This window comes from Salmo salar, chromosome 01 (genome assembly GCF_965601325.2).
Source record: "Salmo salar chromosome 01, fSalSal1, whole genome shotgun sequence".
NCBI classification, from domain to species: Eukaryota; Metazoa; Chordata; class Actinopteri; order Salmoniformes; family Salmonidae; genus Salmo; species Salmo salar.
In genome coordinates, this window is record NC_138291.1 from 19,457,501 (window position 1) to 19,476,155 (window position 18,655).

The following is an 18,655-nucleotide window of genomic DNA, read 5'->3' on the forward strand; positions in this document are numbered from 1 at the left end:
CCTCTTTAAGGAATACCTGGGATAGGATTAAGTAATCCTTCTAATTTGTAAGTCGCTCTGGATAAGAGCGTCTGCTAAATGACGTAAATGTAAATGTATTACAAATGTAAGCAAGGTTTGAAATGGTTCAGTTTTAATAGAATATGATATCTGTTTGGGCTTCTTGCTGTCAATTTGCAGTCTACAAATGATTTGTAATTATGTTATGGCCCCGTGACCATCCGCTCAAGAAAACAATCGGCTTGCGGCTGAATCTAGTTGATGATCCCTGGAATAGGGGGTCAGATATAGGTCTATACAGTCAATACCAGACAAGATGAATGGCATGTCCTTATCCAAAAGGCATTGCAGATTAAACCAAGGGTTCCATTTTGGTAGCATCCCAAAATATCCATGAATTCCACATTTCTAGTTGGAATATTCATGGAGAGAATATTCAGGAAATCAGAATTTTGGAAATGTTTATGGATTTTGCAACCCTAATAGAATTAGATTGGATATCATTCCAATATGCTCCTTCTTTTAGGCCTCTCCTCAATGATGTGTTTGTCACAAATGGTGTCTATTGTTGCTCTATTACTTGACTACAGGTTTTTTTATGTCAAAATTGTTCTTGTTCCATGCTGTGTATAATGTATTGTGTATGTATGGCCTTAGATAGGTGTTGTCTCTAATTTTGTACCCATTTGATTTGATTCCAGGTTACTTCCTCTCTGTGTCAGAGTTGGGGTCTGAGATGAGCGTGTGTGTGGAGTGTGACTGTCACCCGGTGGGCTCGTCGGGACAGGTGTGTGGCGGCCAGACGGGGCAGTGTGTGTGTGTTGACCCCTCGGTGGGAGGACGCAGGTGTGACCAGTGTCAGGAGCTCCACTATGGCTTCAACCCTGGCCTTGGCAGGTAAGACACAACACCTCCCATACATTCAGCCCTATACACACCAACCCTGGTTTCAGCCCCATACACACCAACCCTGGTTTCAGCCCCATACACACCAACCCTGGTTTCAGCCCCATACACACCAACCTCTGGTTTCAACCCCATACACACCAACCTCTGGTTTCAACCCCATACACACCAACCCTGGTTTCAGCCCCATACACACCAACCCTGGTTTCAGCCCCATACACACCAACCCTGGTTTCAGCCCCATACACACCAACCCCTGGTTTCAGCCCCATACATACCAACTCCAGGTTGCAGTCATGGAGCAGTCTTCGCGCACAGCTCTGGCGCTCAATGTCCTTTCTCCCGCTCCGCTAAAAATTGCTCAGCTCACTGCAGTTTGGCGTCGTGACCAACTTCAGTGGGCAAATGCTCACCTTCGATGGCCACTGGTACACTGGAGAAGTGTGCTCTTCATGGATGAATCCCGGTTTCCACTGTACCGGGCAGATAGCAGACAGTGTGTGTGGCGTTGTGGGGTGGGGTTATGGTATGGCCAGGCATAAGCTACGGACAACGAATACAGTTGCATTTTATCGATGGTAATTTGAATGCACAGAGGTACTGTGACGATATCCTGAGGCCAATTATCATCTTCCGCCATCAACTCATGTTTCAGCATGATAATACACTGCCCCATGTCGCAAGGATCTGTACACAATTCCTGGAAGCTGAAAATGTCCCAGTTCTTCAAGTTTGGGATGCTCTGGATCGATGTATTCGGCATCGTGTTCCAGTTCCTGACAATATCCAGCAAATTCGCAAAGCCATTGAATAGGAGTGGGACAACATTCATCAGGCTACAATCAACAGCCTGATCAACTCTATGCAAAGGAGATGTGTGGAAAATGAGGCAAATGGTGGTCTCACCAGATACTGACTGGTTTTATGATCCATGCCCAGTCATGTGAAATCCATAGATTAGGGCATCATTTATTTATTTCTATTGACTGATTTCCTTATTTGAACTGTAACTCAGTAAAATCTTTGAAACTGTTGCATGTTGCGTTTTATATTTTTTGTTCAGCATATATCCACCATTAGAACCTCTCTCCAATCAGTGGGAACAAATGGCTGGGGAGAACAGACTAAACGGCTGGGGAGAACAGACTAAATGGCTGAGGAGAACACACTAAATGGCTGGGGAGAACAGACTAAATGGCTGGGGAGAACAGACTAAACGGCTGGGGAGAACAGACTAAATGGCTGAGGAGAACACACTAAATGGCTGGGGAGAACAGACTAAATGGCTGGGGAGAACAGACTAAATGGCTGGGGAGAACAGACTAAATGGCTGGGGAGAAGAGAATAAATGGCTGAGGAGAACAGACTAAATGGCTGGGGAGAACAGACTAAATGGCTGGGGAGAACAGACTAAATGGCTGGGGAGAACAGACTAAATGGCTGGGGAGAAGATAATAAATGGCTGAGGAGAACAGACTAAATGGCTGGGGAGAACAGACTAAATGGCTGGGGAGAACAGACTAAATGGCTGGGGAGAAGAGAATAAATGGCTGAGGAGAACAGACTAAATGGCTGGGGAGAACAGACTAAATGGCTGGGGAGAACACACTAAATGGCTGGGGAGAACAGACTAAATGGCTGGGGAGAACAGACTAAATGGCTGGGGAGAACACACTAAATGGCTGGGGAGAACAGACTAAATGGCTGGGGAGAACAGACTAAATGGCTAGGGAGAACAGACTAAATGCCTGGGGAGAACAGACTAAATGGCTGAGGAGAACAGACTAAATGGCTGGGGAGAAGAGACTAAATGGCTGAGGAGAACAGACTAAATGGCTGGGGAGAACAGACTAAATGGCTGGGGAGAACACACTAAATGGCTGGGGAGAACAGACTAAATGGCTGGGGAGAACACACTAAATGGCTGGGGAGAACACACTAAATGGCTGGGGAGAACACACTAAATGGCTGGGGAGAACAGACTAAATGGCTGGGGAGAACACACTAAATGGCTGGGGAGAACAGACTAAATGGCTGGGGAGAACACACTAAATGGCTGGGGAGAACAGACTAAATATCTGGGGAGAACAGACTAAATGGCTGGGGAGAACACACTAAATGGCTGAGGAGAACACACTAAATGACTGAGGAGAACACACTAAATGGCTGAGGAGAACACACTAAATGGCTGGGGAGAACAGACTAAATGGCTCGGGAGAACAGACTAAATGGCTGGGGAGAACAGACTAAATGGCTGGGGAGAACAGAATAAATGGCTGGGGAGAACAGACTAAATGCCTGGGGAGAACACACTAAATGGCTGGGGTGAACAGACTAAATGGCTGGGGAGAACAGACTAAATATCTGGGGAGAACAGACTAAATGGCTGGGGAGAACAGAATAAATGGCTGGGGAGAACAGACTAAATGGCTGAGGAGAACAGACTAAATGGCTGGGGAGAACAGACTAAATGGCTGGGGAGAACAGACTAAATGGCTGGGGAGAACAGACTAAATGGCTGAGGAGAACAGACTAAATGGCTGGGGAGAACAGAATAAATGGCTGGGGAGAACAGACTAAATGGCTGGGGAGAACAGACTAAATGGCTGGGGAGAACAGACTAAATGGCTGGGGAGAACAGACTAAATGGCTGGGGAGAAGAGACTAAATGGCTGAGGAGAACAGACTAAATATCTGAGAAAGGGGGATATTTTCTTTGTTGAAAATAATTCTACTTCTCATCTTTTTTTAGAGGATTCTGAGTAATTTGATAAAAAATAAATTAAAACACTTAATTAGGTGTGAGTGTATGTGTGTGTGTGTGTGTGCGTGCGTGTGTGCGTGGATGACCTTCACTGATAGCTGTGTGTAGTGTATCAAGGCAGAGAGCTGTGACTGAGATCTCTTAGCTGTGGGGAGAGAGGGAGAAAAAGAGAGAAAGAGAGAGAACGGTACATCGAGGCCTGAGTTAGATGCAAATGTGCTAGATGAGTGTTTTCAAGAGATCCACAACAGGCTGCTGGACAGCACAGATTGGCAATCCATACGAATGGTGAGGGATGTGTGTGTGTGTATGTTGTGTAGGTGTATGCGTGTACGATCGGTCGAGCCCCTGCCTCGCTGGGGTAAGGATGAAAAATGAAGTTTTTAAACTGATTACTGGGGAAGCCTTTCTGGCATCAGGAGACTGAAAACAATAAAGATTTATATTAATATTATAAACTCATTTATCCCCTGCCAATCAATAAGCCCATGCATCTTATTTGGTTTTCTCCCGGTGTTCGCCATTCGGCACAGGTTGATCTAATCGAGGTTGGTTATAGACCCTTAATATGGTTATGGGATATTTCCTGGCAGACTAAATGACAGAATATCAGGTCTGCCCAAATCCTTGTTCAGGTAATCATAACCTTGGGGGTAAAAAATAGCTTTTCTTTCTCAACAGAGTGGATTATTATACGCAGTAATTATAGCCCTGATCTTTCCACACACAAACAAACATGTACATGCAGGCACACACACACACACATACAAACAAACACACACAATATCATTAAGATGTTTACCACACAGAGCGGTGTAGTTTACCCGAGTTTCTTATTTTGATTCATAGTGTCTGTTGTTGAGTCTTTATCCCGTGTGTGCGTGTATGTGTGTGTGTGTGTCTGTGTGTGTGTGTGAGAGAGCAAGAGAGAGAGAGGTCGCTGACCCCTATTCTAGGAAATGTAAAAAATATACAAATACGTTTATAACAGATTACATCTATTACATTTATTATAACAAGACCTGCACTCACGCTTTGAGCACAACGCTGACTCTGAGCTCCCGATGAGAGCGCCTGAGGGCTATGTACTTGCAGTCTCCACGGAGGACGTATGTAAGTCATTCAAACATATTAACCCTGGCAAGGTTGACGGCCCAGACGGCATCCCTCACCCTCAGAGTATGTGCAGACCAGCTGGCTGTTGTGTTTTCGGACATTTTCCATCTGTTTCTAGCTCAGGCCACTGTCCCCACCTGCTTCTAGGTGTCCACTATCATCCCTGTGCCCAAGAAAGGGAAAGTAACTGAACTGAATGACTACAGTCCCGTAGCACTCACCTCCGTCATCATGAAGTGCTTCGAGAGGCCAGTCAAAGACCATATCACCTCCTCTGGATGGCCCGCCGGTGGTAAAGGTAGGCATCATTACCTCCTCGACACTGATTCTCAACACAGGGGCCCCACAAGGGTGCGTCCTTAGTCCCCTCTTATACTCCCTGTACACTCTTAGAAAAAAAGGTGCTATCTAGAACCTTAAAGGGTTCTTTGGCTTCCCCCAGAGGAGAACCCTTTGAATAACCTTTTTTGGTTGCAGGTAGAACCTTTTTTGGTTCTAGGTAGAACCCTTTTGGGTTCCATGTAGAACCCTCTGTAAAACGGGTTCTACATAGAAGCCAAAACATTCTATGGGGACAGCCGAAGAACCCTTTTGGAACCCTTTTTTCTAAGAGTGTATACCCACTACTGCATGGCCTCACACAGTTCCAACTCCATCATCAAGCTCGCTGACGACACGACAGTACTACTACTGTAGTACTGATCACCTGATCACCTACAACGACAAGATGGCATACAGGGAGAAGGTAGGCACCCTGACAGAGTGGTGCCAGGTAAACAACATCTCCCTCAAAGTCAGCAAAACAAAGGAACTGATTGTGGACTTCAGGAGGAACTACGGGGCCGCCGCTAGAGGTTGGTTAAAAGTACCACTCAGAGAAGCTGAAGGTCAAACCACACAGACACCGTAGTGAGGAAGGCACGTCAGCAACTCTTCAACCTCAGGATGCTGTAGAAATTTGTCTGTTCCCAAATGGCCCTCACAGTGTTCTACAGGAGCATCATTGAGCGCATACTTTCGGGCTGCATCAAAGCCTGGTACGGCAACTCCACCACCGAGGACCGCTCAGACGAACGCACCATTGAGTGCACACTGCCTGCCTTCCAGGACACCTACAACACCAGGTGTCGCAGGAAGGCCAAGAAGATCATCAGGGACCCGAGCTATGCCCTGTTGTCCCCGCTTCAATCACCCCCTCAATTCCTATCACAGGAGGTTGGTGGCACATTAATTGGGGAGGACAGGCTCGTGGTAATGACTGAAGCGGAATCAGTGGAATGGTATCAAAAACATCAAACACATGGTTTTATGTCATTCCATTCGCTCCGTTCCAGCCATTATTAAGAGCCGCCCTCCCCTCAGCAGCCTCCAGTGCTATGGACATCACCCCCACCTCAACAGCCACCACTAGTCAGCTACTTGCACCCCCTGTCCCCCGCTCTTCTACCCCGGTCTGCTGCTCCCCCTATGGACATTCCCCTCCCCCTCAACAGACTTTTACCCTGCCCCCACCCCAATGGACATCATTGCCACAGTTGTTAAATATGTGTATATTATTATTTCTATTTGTATTATTATCTATTTTATTATATTGTATTGTTGGAACTCGGAGCTTAAGAATTTCACTGTACCATGTAATTATATCTGCAACCCTTTACAACCCCATATTAAACTCTAATCTAATCATAGCAGGAGGTTAGAATATTCACACACACAATCTCACAAACATGGGATTCATTTAAGACTGATGTAAAAAAAAGGGAGAGTTGGTGTGATGTTGGGTGTTTTCTCTCTCCTTGGGAGAGGAGTGAAGGTCGAGTCGCGGAGGCGCGTGGGAGAGCCGTGTGTGTGTTGTGTGTTTTCTCTCTCCTTGGGAGAGGAGTGAAGGTCGAGTCGCGGAGGCGCGTGGGAGAGCCGTGTGTGTGTTGTGTGTGGGGTGGTGGAACCCCCAAAGCTCCCTGCAGTTGACAGGACAAATTTGCTGTTCATTAAGGGGCTGTGGCTTTTCACGCCGCGAGAAGGAGGGTGTCAGAGTGTGTGTGCGTGTGATTGAAGGGTGTGTGTGTGTGTGTGTGTGTGTGTGTGTGTGTGTGTGTGTGTGTGTGTGTGTGTGTGTGTGTGTGTGTGTGTGTGTGTGTGTGTGTGTGTGTGTGTGTGTGTGTGTGTGTGTTTAAGGGTGTCAGGCATTTGGCCTGGTGATCACCCAGTGCCGGGTCTCAGTGGGGTTCCACCACCTGTGTGACCCAATCCCCTGAACCCCCCTACACACACACACACACACACACACACACCCCTTTCAGACACACACACACGTCGCCTAAACACCCATGGGACCCCTCCAGATACTGTCACTAGTCTGTGAATAGGGGAGCATGAAGGAAGGGAAGAGGGGTGTTAAGGTGAAGACCCAATACCACCTCTCTCCATCACACACACACACACATTTATATTTGAGTCATTTAGCAGATGCTCTTATCCACAACGACTTACAGTCATGGCCAAAAGTTTTGAGAATGACACAAATATTGATTTTCACAAAGTCTGCTGCCTCAGTTTGTATGATGGCAATTTGTTATGTTATGAATAGTGATCAGAGGAATTGCAATTAATTGCACATTTCGTCTTTGCCATGCAAATGAACTGAATCCCCCAAAAACATTTCCACTGCATTTCAGCCCTGCCACAAAAGGACCAGCTGACATCATGTCAGTGATTCTCTCGTTAACACAGGTGTGAGTGTTGACGAGGACAAGGCTGGAGATCACTCTGTCATGCTGATTGAGTTCGAATAACAGACTGGAATCTTCAAAAGGAGGGTTGTGCTTGGAATCATTGTTCTTCCTCTGTCAGGTATGGTTACCTGCAAGGAAACACGTGCCGTCATCATTGCTTTGCACAAAAAGGGCTTCACAGGCAAAGATATTGCTGCCAGTAAGATTGCACCTATACCAACCATTTATCAGATCATCAAGAACTTCAAGGAGAGCGGTTCAATTGTTGTGAAGAAGGCTTCAGGGCGCCCAAGAATGTTCAGCAAGTGCCAGGACCGTCTCCTAAAGTTGATTCAGCTGCGGGATCGGGGCACCACCAGTACAGAGCTTGCTCAGGAATGGCAGCAGGCAGGTGTAAGAGCATCTGCACGCACAGTGAGGCGAAGACTTTTGGAGGATGGCCTGGTGTCAAGAAGGGCAGAAAAGAATCCACTTCTCTCCTGGAAAAACATGAGGGACAGACTGATATTCTGCAAAAGGTACAGGGATTGGACTGCTGAGGACTGGGGTAAAGTCATTTCCTCTGATGAATCCCCTTTCCGATTGTTTGGGGCATCCGGAAAAAAGCTTCTCCGGAGAAGACAAGGTGAGCGCTACCATCAGTCCTGTGTCATGCCAACAGTAAAGCATCCTGAGACCATTCATGTGTGGGGTTGCTCCTCAGCCAAGTGAGTGGGCTCACTCACAATTTTGCCTAAGAACACAGCCATGAGTAAAGAATGGTACCAACACATCCTCCGAGAGCAACTTCTCCCAACCATCCAGGAACAGTTTGGTGACGAACAATGCCTTTTCCAGCATGATGGAGCACCTTGCCATAAGGCAAAAGCGATAACTAAGTGGCTCGGGGAACAAAACATCAATATTTTGGTTCCATGGCCAGGAAACTCCTCAGACCTTAATCCCATTGAGAACTTGTGGTCAATCCTCAAGAGGCGGGTGGTCAAACAAAACCCACAAATTCTGACTCCAAACTCCAAGCATTGATTATGCAAGAATGGGCTGCCATCAGTCAGGATGTGGCCCAGAAGTTAATTGACAGCATGCCAGGGCGGATTGCAGAGGTCTTGAAAAAGAAGGGTCAACACTGCAAATTTTGACTCTTTCAACTTCATGTAATTGTCAGTAAAAGCCTTTGACACTTATGAAATGCTTGTAATTATACTTCAGTATTCCATAGTAACATCTGACAGAAATATCTAAAGACACTGAAGCAGCAAACTTTGTGGAAATTAATATTTGTGTCATTCTCTAAACTTTTGGCCACGACTGTACAGTAGTTAATTTATCTCAAAAAACACAAAAGTATGTGGACACACCTTCAAATTTGTGGATTCAGCTATTTTGATTATCCTTTATTTAACCAGGTAGGCAAGTTGAAAACAAGTTCTCATTTACAATTGCAACCTGGCCAAGATAAAGCAAAGCAGTTTGACATATACAACAACACAGAGTTACACATGGAGTAAAACAAACCAACAGTCAATAATATAGTATAAAAATAAGTCTATATACAAAGTGAGCAAATGAGGTGAGATAAGGGAGGTAAAGGAAAAAAAGGCCATGGTGGCGAAGTAAATACAATATAGCAAGTAAAACACTGGAATGGTAGATTTGTAGTGGAAGAAAGTGCAAAGTAGAAGTAGAAATAATGGGGTGCAAAGATGCAAAATAAATAAATAAATACAGTAGGGGAAGAGGTAGTTGTTTGGGCTAAATTATAGATGGGCTATGTACAGGTGCAGTAATCTGTGAGTTGCTCTGACAGCTGGTGCTTAAAGCTAGTGAGGGAGATAAGTGTTTCCAGTTTTAGAGATTTTTGTAGTTCGTTCCAGTCATTGGCAGCAGAGAACTGGAAGGAGAGGCGGCCGAAGGAGGAATTGGCTTTGGGGGTGACCAGAGAGATATACCTGCTGGAGTGTGTGCTACAGGTGGGTGCTGCTATGGTGACCAGCGAGCTGAGATAAGGGGGAATTTTACCTAGCAGGGTCTTGTAGATGACCTGGAGCCAGTGGGTTTGGCGACGAGTATGAAGCGAGGGCCAGCCAACGAGAGTGTACAGGTCGCAGTGGTGGGTAGTATATGGGGCTTTGGTGACAAAACGGATGGCACTGTGATAGACTGCATCCAATTTATTGAGTAGGGTATTGGAGGCTATTTTGTAAATGACGTCGCCGAAGTCGAGGATCAGTAGGATGGTCAGTTTTACGAGGGTATGTTTGGCAGCATGAGTGAAAGATGCTTTGTTGCAAAACAGGAAGCCAATTCTAGATTTAACTTTGGATTGGAGATGTTTGATGTGAGTCTAGAAGGAGAGTTTACAGTCTAACCAGACACCTAGGTATTAGTAGTTGTCCACATATTCTAAGTCAGAACCGTCCAGAGTAGGGATGCTGGATGGGCGGGCAGGTGCAGGCAGCGATCAGTTGAAGAGCATGCATTTAGTTTTACTTGTATTTAAGAGCAGTTGGAGGCCACGGAAGGAGAGTTGTATGGCATTGAAGCTTGTCTGGAGGGTAGTTAACACAGTGTCCAAAGAAGGGCCAGAAGTATACAGAATGGTGTCGTCTGCGAAGAGGTGGATCAGACTCACCAGCAGCAAGAGCGACATCATTGATGTATACAGAGAAAAGAGTTGGCCCAAGAATTTAACCCTGTGGCACCCCCATAGAGACTGCCAGAGGCCCGGACAACAGGCCCTCCGATTTGACACACTGAACTCTATCAGATAAGTAGTTGGTGAACCAGGCGAGGCAATCATTTGAGAAACCAAGGCTGTTGAGTCTGCCGATGAGGATGTGATTGACAGAGTCGAAAGCCTTGGCCAGGTCAATGAATACGGCTGCACAGTATTGTTTCTTATCGATGGCGGTTAAGATATCGTTTAGGACCTTGAGCGTGGCTGAGGTGCACCCATGACCAGCTCTGAAACCAGATTGCATAGCGGAGAAGGTGCGGTGGGATTCGAAATGGTCGGTAATCTGTTTGTTGACTTGGCTTTCGAAGACTTTAGAAAGGCAGGGCAGGATAGATATAGGTCTGTAGCAGTTTGGGTCAAGAGTGTCCCCCCCTTTGAAGAGGGGGATGACCGCAGCTGCTTTCCAATCTTTGAGAATCTCAGACGACACGAAAGAGAGGTTGAACAGGCTAGTAATAGGGGTTGCAACAATTCCAACAGATAATTTTTGAAAGAAAGGGTCCAGATTGTCTAGCCCGGATGATTTGTATGGGTCCAGATTTTGCAGCTCTTTCAGAACATCAGCTGACTGGATTTGTTATAAGGAGAAATGGGGAAGGCTTGGGCGAGTTGCTGTGGGGGGTGCTGTGCTGTTGGCCGGGGTAGGGGTAGCCAGGTGGAAAGCATTGCCAGCCATAGAAAAATGCTTATTGAAATTCTCAATAATAGTGGATTTATCAGTGGTGACAGAGTTTCCTGTCCTCACTGCAGTGGGCAGCTGGGAGGAGGTGCTCTTATTCTCCATGGACTTAACATGTCAGTTTGTCACAAATTTCTGCCCTGCTAGAACTGCCCCGGTCAACTGTAAGTGCTGTTATTGTGAAGTGAGAACGTCTAGGAACAACAACAGCTCAACTGTGAAGTGGTAGGTCATACAAGTTCACAGAACAGGACCGCCGAGTGCTGAAGCACGTAGCAAGTAAAAATCATCTGCCCTCAGTTGCAACACTCACTACCGAGTTCCAAACTGCCTCTGGAAGCAACGTCAGCACAATAACTGTTCATCGGAAGCTCCATGAAATGGGTTTCCTTGGCCCCGCAGCCGCTCACAAGCATAAGATCACCATGCGCAATGCCAAGCGTTGGCTGGAGTGATGTAAAGCTCGCCGCCATTGGACTCTTGAGCAGTTGAAACGCTTTCTCTGGAGTGATGAATCACGCTTCACCATCTGGCAGTGCGACGGACGAATCTGGGTTTGGCGGATCACAGGAGAACGCTACCTGCCCGACTGAATAGTGCCAACTGTAAAGTTTGGTGGAGGACGAATAATGATCTGGGGCTGTTTTTCATTGTTCGGGCTAGGCCCCTTAGTTCCAGTGAGGGAAATCTTAACGCTACAGCATACAATTCGGTGCTTCCAATTTTGTGGCAACAGTTTTTGGAAAGCCCTTTCCTGTTACAGCATGACAATGCCCCCGTGCACAAAGCAAGCTCCATACAGACATAGTTTGTTGAGATCAGTGTGGAAGAACTTGACTGGCTTGCACAAGTGTTAGTGTTAGTTCTCATTTTATTTATTTATTTTGTTGGGTGGGGTTATTTAAAATACCATTTGATGAGGTTGGGTTTCAGACGTTTTTGGGAAGATGGGGAGGGACTCTGCTGGCCTAGCTTCAGGGGGAAGATGGGGAGGGACTCTGCTGTCCTAGCTTCAGGGGGAAGATGGGGAGGGACTCTGCTGTCCTAGCTTCAGGGGGAAGATGGACAGGGACTCTGCTGTCCTAGCTTCAGGGGGAAGTTGGGGAGGGTCTCTGCTGTCCTAGCTTCAGGGGGAGGATCGGCAGGGACTCTGCTGTCCTAGCTTCAGGGGGAAGTTGGGGAGGGTCTCTGCTGTCCTAGCTTCAGGGGGAAGATGAGGAGGGTCTCTGCTGTCCTAGCTTCAGGGGGAAGATGAGGAGGGACCTGCTGTCCTAGCTTCAGGGGGAAGATGAGGAGGGACTCTGCTGACCTAGCTTCAGGGGGAAGATGAGGAGGGACTCTGCTGTCCTAGCTTCAGGGGGAAGATGATGGAGGGACTCTGCTGACCTAGCTTCAGGGGGAAGATGAGGAGGGACTCTGCTGACCTAGCTTCAGGGGGGAGGAGGGACTGCGCAGCCAGGGGTCTGGGGGGCTGCTGTCCTAGCTTCAGGGGGAAGATGAGGAGGGACTGCTGTCCTAGCTCCAGGGGGAAGATGAGGAGGGACTCTGCTGTCCTAGCTCCAGGGGGAATATGAGGAGGGACCTGCTGTCCTAGCTTCAGGGGGAAGATGAGGAGGGACTCTGCTGTCCTAGCTCCAGGGGGAAGATGAGGAGGGACTCTGCTGACCTAGCTCCAGGGGGAAGATGAGGAGGGACCTGCTGTCCTAGCTTCAGGGGGAAGATGGTTCCACCATTGGGACAGAGAAGAGCTTGGACTGGGCCACACACACACACACACACACACACACACACACACACACACACACACACACACACACACACACACACACAAGCACGTTAGATGGAAGGTTTTGTAAAAGTAATTGACAAATGTTTGTATGTAATTCTGACTGGTTTCAAATCCATTTCCGTTATGAGCTTGTGACGTGAAACCAATGTTCTCTGTATTCTCCTCTTCCAGGTGCCAGGCATGTGTGTGTAACTCTGTTGGAGGGGTGAATGGGTCATGCCACCCAGAGACAGGGAGATGCCAGTGTAAGGCCTTGGTGACGGGGGACAGGTGTGACCGCTGTGTCCCTGGAGCCAGTCACCTGGACTCAGACAACCACCTGGGCTGCAGTAAAGGTACAGGATGACTGGCCGCAGAGGCACAGTCATTGATTAATCTATCTTTTTTTCAGAATGGAAGTGTTAAGACAATGCTTTTATGTCTTATATGTTATAAATAATGTTATATTTATTGTGTATATGTATGTGCGTGTGTTGTGTGCACTCTATCTCTGTCTCGATGTCTGTGGGTTTTGTGTGTATGTGTGTATGCATACAGTATGTGTGTGTTAGTGGGGGGCAATTTCCTCCTCCTGTGCTTTCCCTGCCTAAGGGCTGTTTTAAGTTAGACACACGGACACTAACTTGACATGGAACAAACACACGCACACACACAAACACACAGTATTAAACTCACAGAGGGACATTGGTTCTCTGGGGCCTTCTCAGTATGCTAAGACGCTCCCCATGGATCAAATGGAAAATACCCCACACACACACACACACACACACACACACACACACACACACACACACACACACACACACACACACACACACACACACACACACACACACACACACACACACATACACACACACACATCCCCTGCAAGCCTGTTATTGTGTCTATTGTGTTGCATAAGACAAGCACAGCAGTTAAAAATGTTATTGTATCTTCCCCATCTTTCTCTCGTCCCCACCCAACCCCTTTCCCCTTCCCCCTTTCCAACATCCCTCTTTCTCTTGTCCCCACCCAACCACTTTCCCCTTTCCAACATCCCTCTTTCTCTTGTCCCCACCCAACCCCTTTCCCCTTCCCCCTTTCCAACATCCCTCTTTTTCTTGTCCCCACCCAACCCCTTTCCCCTTTCCAACATCCCTCTTTCTCTCGTCCCCACCCAACCCCTTTCCCCTTTCCCATTTCCAACATCCCTCTTTCTCTTGTCCCCACCCAACCCCTTTCCCATTTCCAACATCCCTCTTTCTCGTGTCCCCACCCAACCCCTTTCCCCTTTCCCATTTCCAACATCCCTCTTTCTCTCTTCTTCTCTCCCCTACCCTGCCTCCCTTGCTCTCTGTTTTTCCCCTCCCACCAGCTCCTATCCAGCAGCCCAGTCCAGTTGGGTTAGTCCTGACCTCCACCTCCATCCGCCTGACCTGGAGGCCCCCTGACGCGCCCAACACACACACTCTCAACTACACACTGCTCAGGGACGGCCTAGATATATACACTACACAGAGACACTACCCATTCAGTAAGTACACACACACACACACACACACACGCAAACACACACGCAAACACACACACACACACACACACACACACACACACACACACACACACACACACACACACACACACACACACACACACACACACACTCACACACACACACACACACACACACTTGTCAATACTTTATTTGAATCCACCAATGAAATTTACACAAAAAGTGTCAAACATTTCAAAGGTCCCTCTATACATGGCACTCAAGCGTACAGGAAGCACCTCCTTCTCCAAACAGCTAGGCTGCCCACGACAGCTGAAACAGAGCAGTACCTAGCCAATTGCTTTGCCCTACTTTTTGTCAGGCCCTCAATCTGGAGGCACCGCACTGCAAGCCTGTGTATGTGGCCGAGACTGCCAAATATCAGACTGCCCGAGGCTGTCCAAGCGTGGCACGAGGGGCTTGTATTTAAACAGCTTCTCAGCAAAGGCCTGCTCCATGTAGCCGTCCAATGAGCAGCCCACTTCCAAAATGAGCACCTCTCCCTGGCCTCCCCTCACAACAACGATATCTGGTGTATTTGGCACACAGGAAAACACATAATCAACGTCAAACCAGCTTTCCCTTACACAAGAATGTTTATGCATGTGTACTGTTTGTGAGACCGCTTGTCTCACTTCACTGGCTATCAGGTCAACAAGGCGGTCATGTCTAGCAATGCACAAATCCTTGTATGAACAGCAGCCATTCACAACATGGGCAATGGACTCCATTACATTTGACTCATGTAGAACACAAAATGGCTCATGGTTTGCAGGGTACCAGAGAGATTATATTTTGTTTGTAGAACTTGCAGCCTCGCCTTAAAAGTAAAGGTTAGAATGTCCTCGCCAATGGCAGAATTCTGGTACATGGAATGGGAGACAGAGTGGACATCACAGTCCAGAGCAGTGAGTTTCCCCTGCAGCCTCAGGCCAGTCCAGTGTTGCAGTAGCTGCATCCGTCTGATAGCGAGGAGTGTTGTCCTGGATGTAGGATGAGATGTTCCATCATGGTGACAGAAGTCTCCACAACAACACTGCGATCTGCCACAACTGCATCAGAGGCAGTCACTGACATATCAGTCCGTGTCCACCTGAGCTACACTCCAGTCCGGTTGCACAGGCCATTGAGGTCCGGCCAGTCTGACCACACTCCAAAGCACACAGCACAAGTGTCCAATTTTCAATTGGCCTTCCTCCTGAAGCCTAGGAAGTTGTCCTCAGTGTCCCTGGCCAGTGGAACCTTGCTCCTCCGTAGGTCCAGAAGGAGGGAGGCTCTGGCTAACTCCTTAACTGTCACATCGTCGCTGTTGAGCATGTTCAACAGGTGAGTCAGTCTGGTAGCAGTGTAAATCCACTCAATATTCGGGACACCTAAACGCCCCTCTCTTCGGGACACATAAACGCCCCTCTCTTCGGGACTCCTAAACGCCCCTCTCTTCGGGACACCTGAACGCCCCTCTCTTTGGGACACCTAAACGCCCCTCTCTTCGGGACTCCTAAACGCCCCTCTCTTCGGGACACCTGAACGCCCCTCTCTTCGGGACACCTAAACGCCCCTCTCTTCGGGACTCCTAAACGCCCCTCTCTTCGGGACACCTGAACGCCCCTCTCTTCGGGACACCTAAACGCCCCTCTCTTCGGGACTCCTAAACGCCCCTCTCTTCGGGACTCCTAAATGCCCCTCTCTTCGGGACACCTGAACGCCCCTCTCTTCGGGACACCTAAACGCCCCTCTCTTCGGGACACCTAAACCCCCCTCTCTTCGGGACACCTAAACGCCCCTCTCTTCGGGACACCTGAACGCCCCTCTCTTCGGGACACCTAAACGCCCCTCTCTTCGGGACACCTAAACGCCCCTCTCTTCGGGACACCTGAACGCCCCTCTCTTCGGGACACCTAAACGCCCCTCTCTTCGGGACACCTAAACGCCCCTCTCTTCGGGACTCCTAAACGCCCCTCTCTTCGGGACACCTGAACGCCCCTCTCTTCGGGACTCCTAAACGCCCCTCTCTTCGGGACACCTAAACGCCCCTCTCTTCGGGACTCCTAAACGCCCCTCTCTTCGGGACACCTGAACGCCCCTCTCTTCGGGACACCTAAACGCCCCTCTCTTTGGCTCAGAAAGACAACGTCACGTGTGGTGTGTGTGTTGAAGCATTGCCACTTTCTCACCACCTGAACAGTTTTGTTATTCATTTCCCCCAGAACCAGAGGCACACGTGCAGGCAGATGTTTAATCTCTGCTAGGGCCACCTCTCTCACAGCTTCTAGCTTCATGACCACAGGCAGAGGGGAAACGTCAATCATATCAAGCCTGGTTGAATGCACACAGACGAGCTCCTCAACTTGTTCCCCCCACTCGCCAGCAACATTAAACGTATGTCCAAGATAACTATATGTTTCGTGATGAGAGTAGACTCTGACTGGTTTATTCATTAGTGTGGATGTTGGGGGCTTATCAGTTTTAGACTTGTACCAGCGGTTACCTCTGCTGTGTCTTTCATACAACACTGCACATTTAGTTTCTTTCACTTCCAGCCCATCTCAAAAAATCATCTGTGTGAGAGAGCATGTCTTTAATGACACGGTCTTCTCTGGAGGTCATCTGGAGGTCATCAGCATACCCTCTTACTGGGTTTGGTGACACACGCACACACACGCACACACACACATTCAAGTCTTTTCTCTCTCCTAGGCCCTGTAACTTATGTGGACAGTGGTTTGTCTCCGTTCGTGGATTATTCTTACAAGCTAGTTACGGCTAACGTTAATGGTCAGACGGTGAGTGTTCCGGTCAGTTACCAGACCCTGGCCGCCGTACCGGACCCTGACCATATCCTTCTGACTCTGGTGGGCCGACCAGGACCGACCACAGCCAACCTCAACTGGACCCGAACACAGAACACATCAGGTCCACAAGAGAGGTATGGACCAGTGGGCTGCTGAGGGGAGAACGGCTCTTAATAATGTCTGTAACGGAGCAAATGGAATGACATCAAACACCTGGAAACCATGTATTTGATGTATTTGATACCATTCCACTGATTCCTCCAGTCATTACCACGAGCCAGTCCTCCCCAATTAATGTGCCACCAACCTCCTGTGGAATGGACCCAGTATTCTAAACCCTCTCTAGGTGTCCTATCTAACCTCAGAGGAGAAATAACGAGAAATACGGGGGTGGGAGGGGGTATTGAATCAGAGAGAGAGCGAGAGACTTGTATTAAAAAACACTTTCAATAGGGAATCCATTGAACATGATTGTTTGTCTAGGACTAAGCCTAATTTGTGTCCAGGAAACCAGCTCTTAAGAATTCTCAACAAGCGGAGTTGAGATGAGACTAGATGTTATTTCATGGTCTGTGAGTCCCTAACTGAAGGAGTAAGATTGGCTGGTCTGTTATCATGGTCAAGTCATATTGACTAATAAACTAAACTGATCCCTCTCTCTGTGTGTTCCTGTAGGTTTGTGCTAACCTCAGTGGAGGCTGGTACTGGTAGGGAGCGGGTCCACTATACAGGTCTAGAGACCCAGGCTGCAGCCGCTGGCCTCTCCCCCTACACCCACTACAACCTCACCCTGCAGGCCTGTACTACTGGTGGGTGCACCTCCACCCCTCCCCTGCCCCTCCTCACTTCACCCAGCCCCCCACAGGGACAGCCCCCACCCAGGGTCAACGCCACCGGACCGCACCAAATACACGCAGCCTGGGACCCCCCCGTTCGTCCCAATGGTACGACCCGAATCGCCTCTTGATCTGTGTTCACAGACAACAGGGATAAAATGGAAGAAAATTGAGAAGAAAAAAAATTGTTTTGAAAAGGAGGTACTACCGAGACTGTCCTATTAGGATGCTCCAAGAGATCACATGTTCTACTCCCCTTAACACGGTGTCCCTACAGTGTTCCACAGGATCCAGGGCTTTGTACAGTCGCTATAAGGCTCTATACAATATTAAGCCTGTGTAACCACCACCACACTGATGCTTTCTCAGTCATGGTTTAATTTACTGCATTACATTATATCGCTCCCCGAGGCACATTAAAACACATGTACATCTACCAGACATTATCATTCATGTCATTTCATATTCTGTTTTCAGTCGTCATTCAACCATGCCTCCAACCAGGACTGCCATGTTGGACTGGCTGTATTGAAACAAGACATGGGGGAACAGACTCATTGAAGTGCTGGTGTGATAGGGAGCATTGGAGAAGAGAGAGAATAGAGAGAGAAAAGAGGGAGAATAGAAGTGTTTATTTCTATTGTGTTGTGATGCCTGCCTGTCCTCAGCTCAACCTTCTGTATTCATTCACTGCCTCGGTAACACTAATGAGCAATGTGGATATGATGCTGAGCTTTGATTCTCATGTGGATGAAGAGTCTCTCTGCTAC

At 48.1% G+C, this 18,655-nt stretch overlaps 1 protein-coding gene across 1 annotated transcript in view; it reads left to right on the forward strand.

The window, feature by feature from the left end:
* Window positions 1-18,655, forward strand: part of ush2a (Usher syndrome 2A (autosomal recessive, mild)) — a 477,069-nt gene that overhangs the window by 130,888 nt on the left and 327,526 nt on the right. Inside the window, 5 exon segments of the mRNA XM_082957499.1 lie at window positions 702-897; window positions 12,895-13,058; window positions 14,081-14,239; window positions 16,955-17,183; window positions 17,725-17,993. Coding sequence (XP_082813625.1) covers window positions 702-897; window positions 12,895-13,058; window positions 14,081-14,239; window positions 16,955-17,183; window positions 17,725-17,993 — 1,017 coding nt within the window.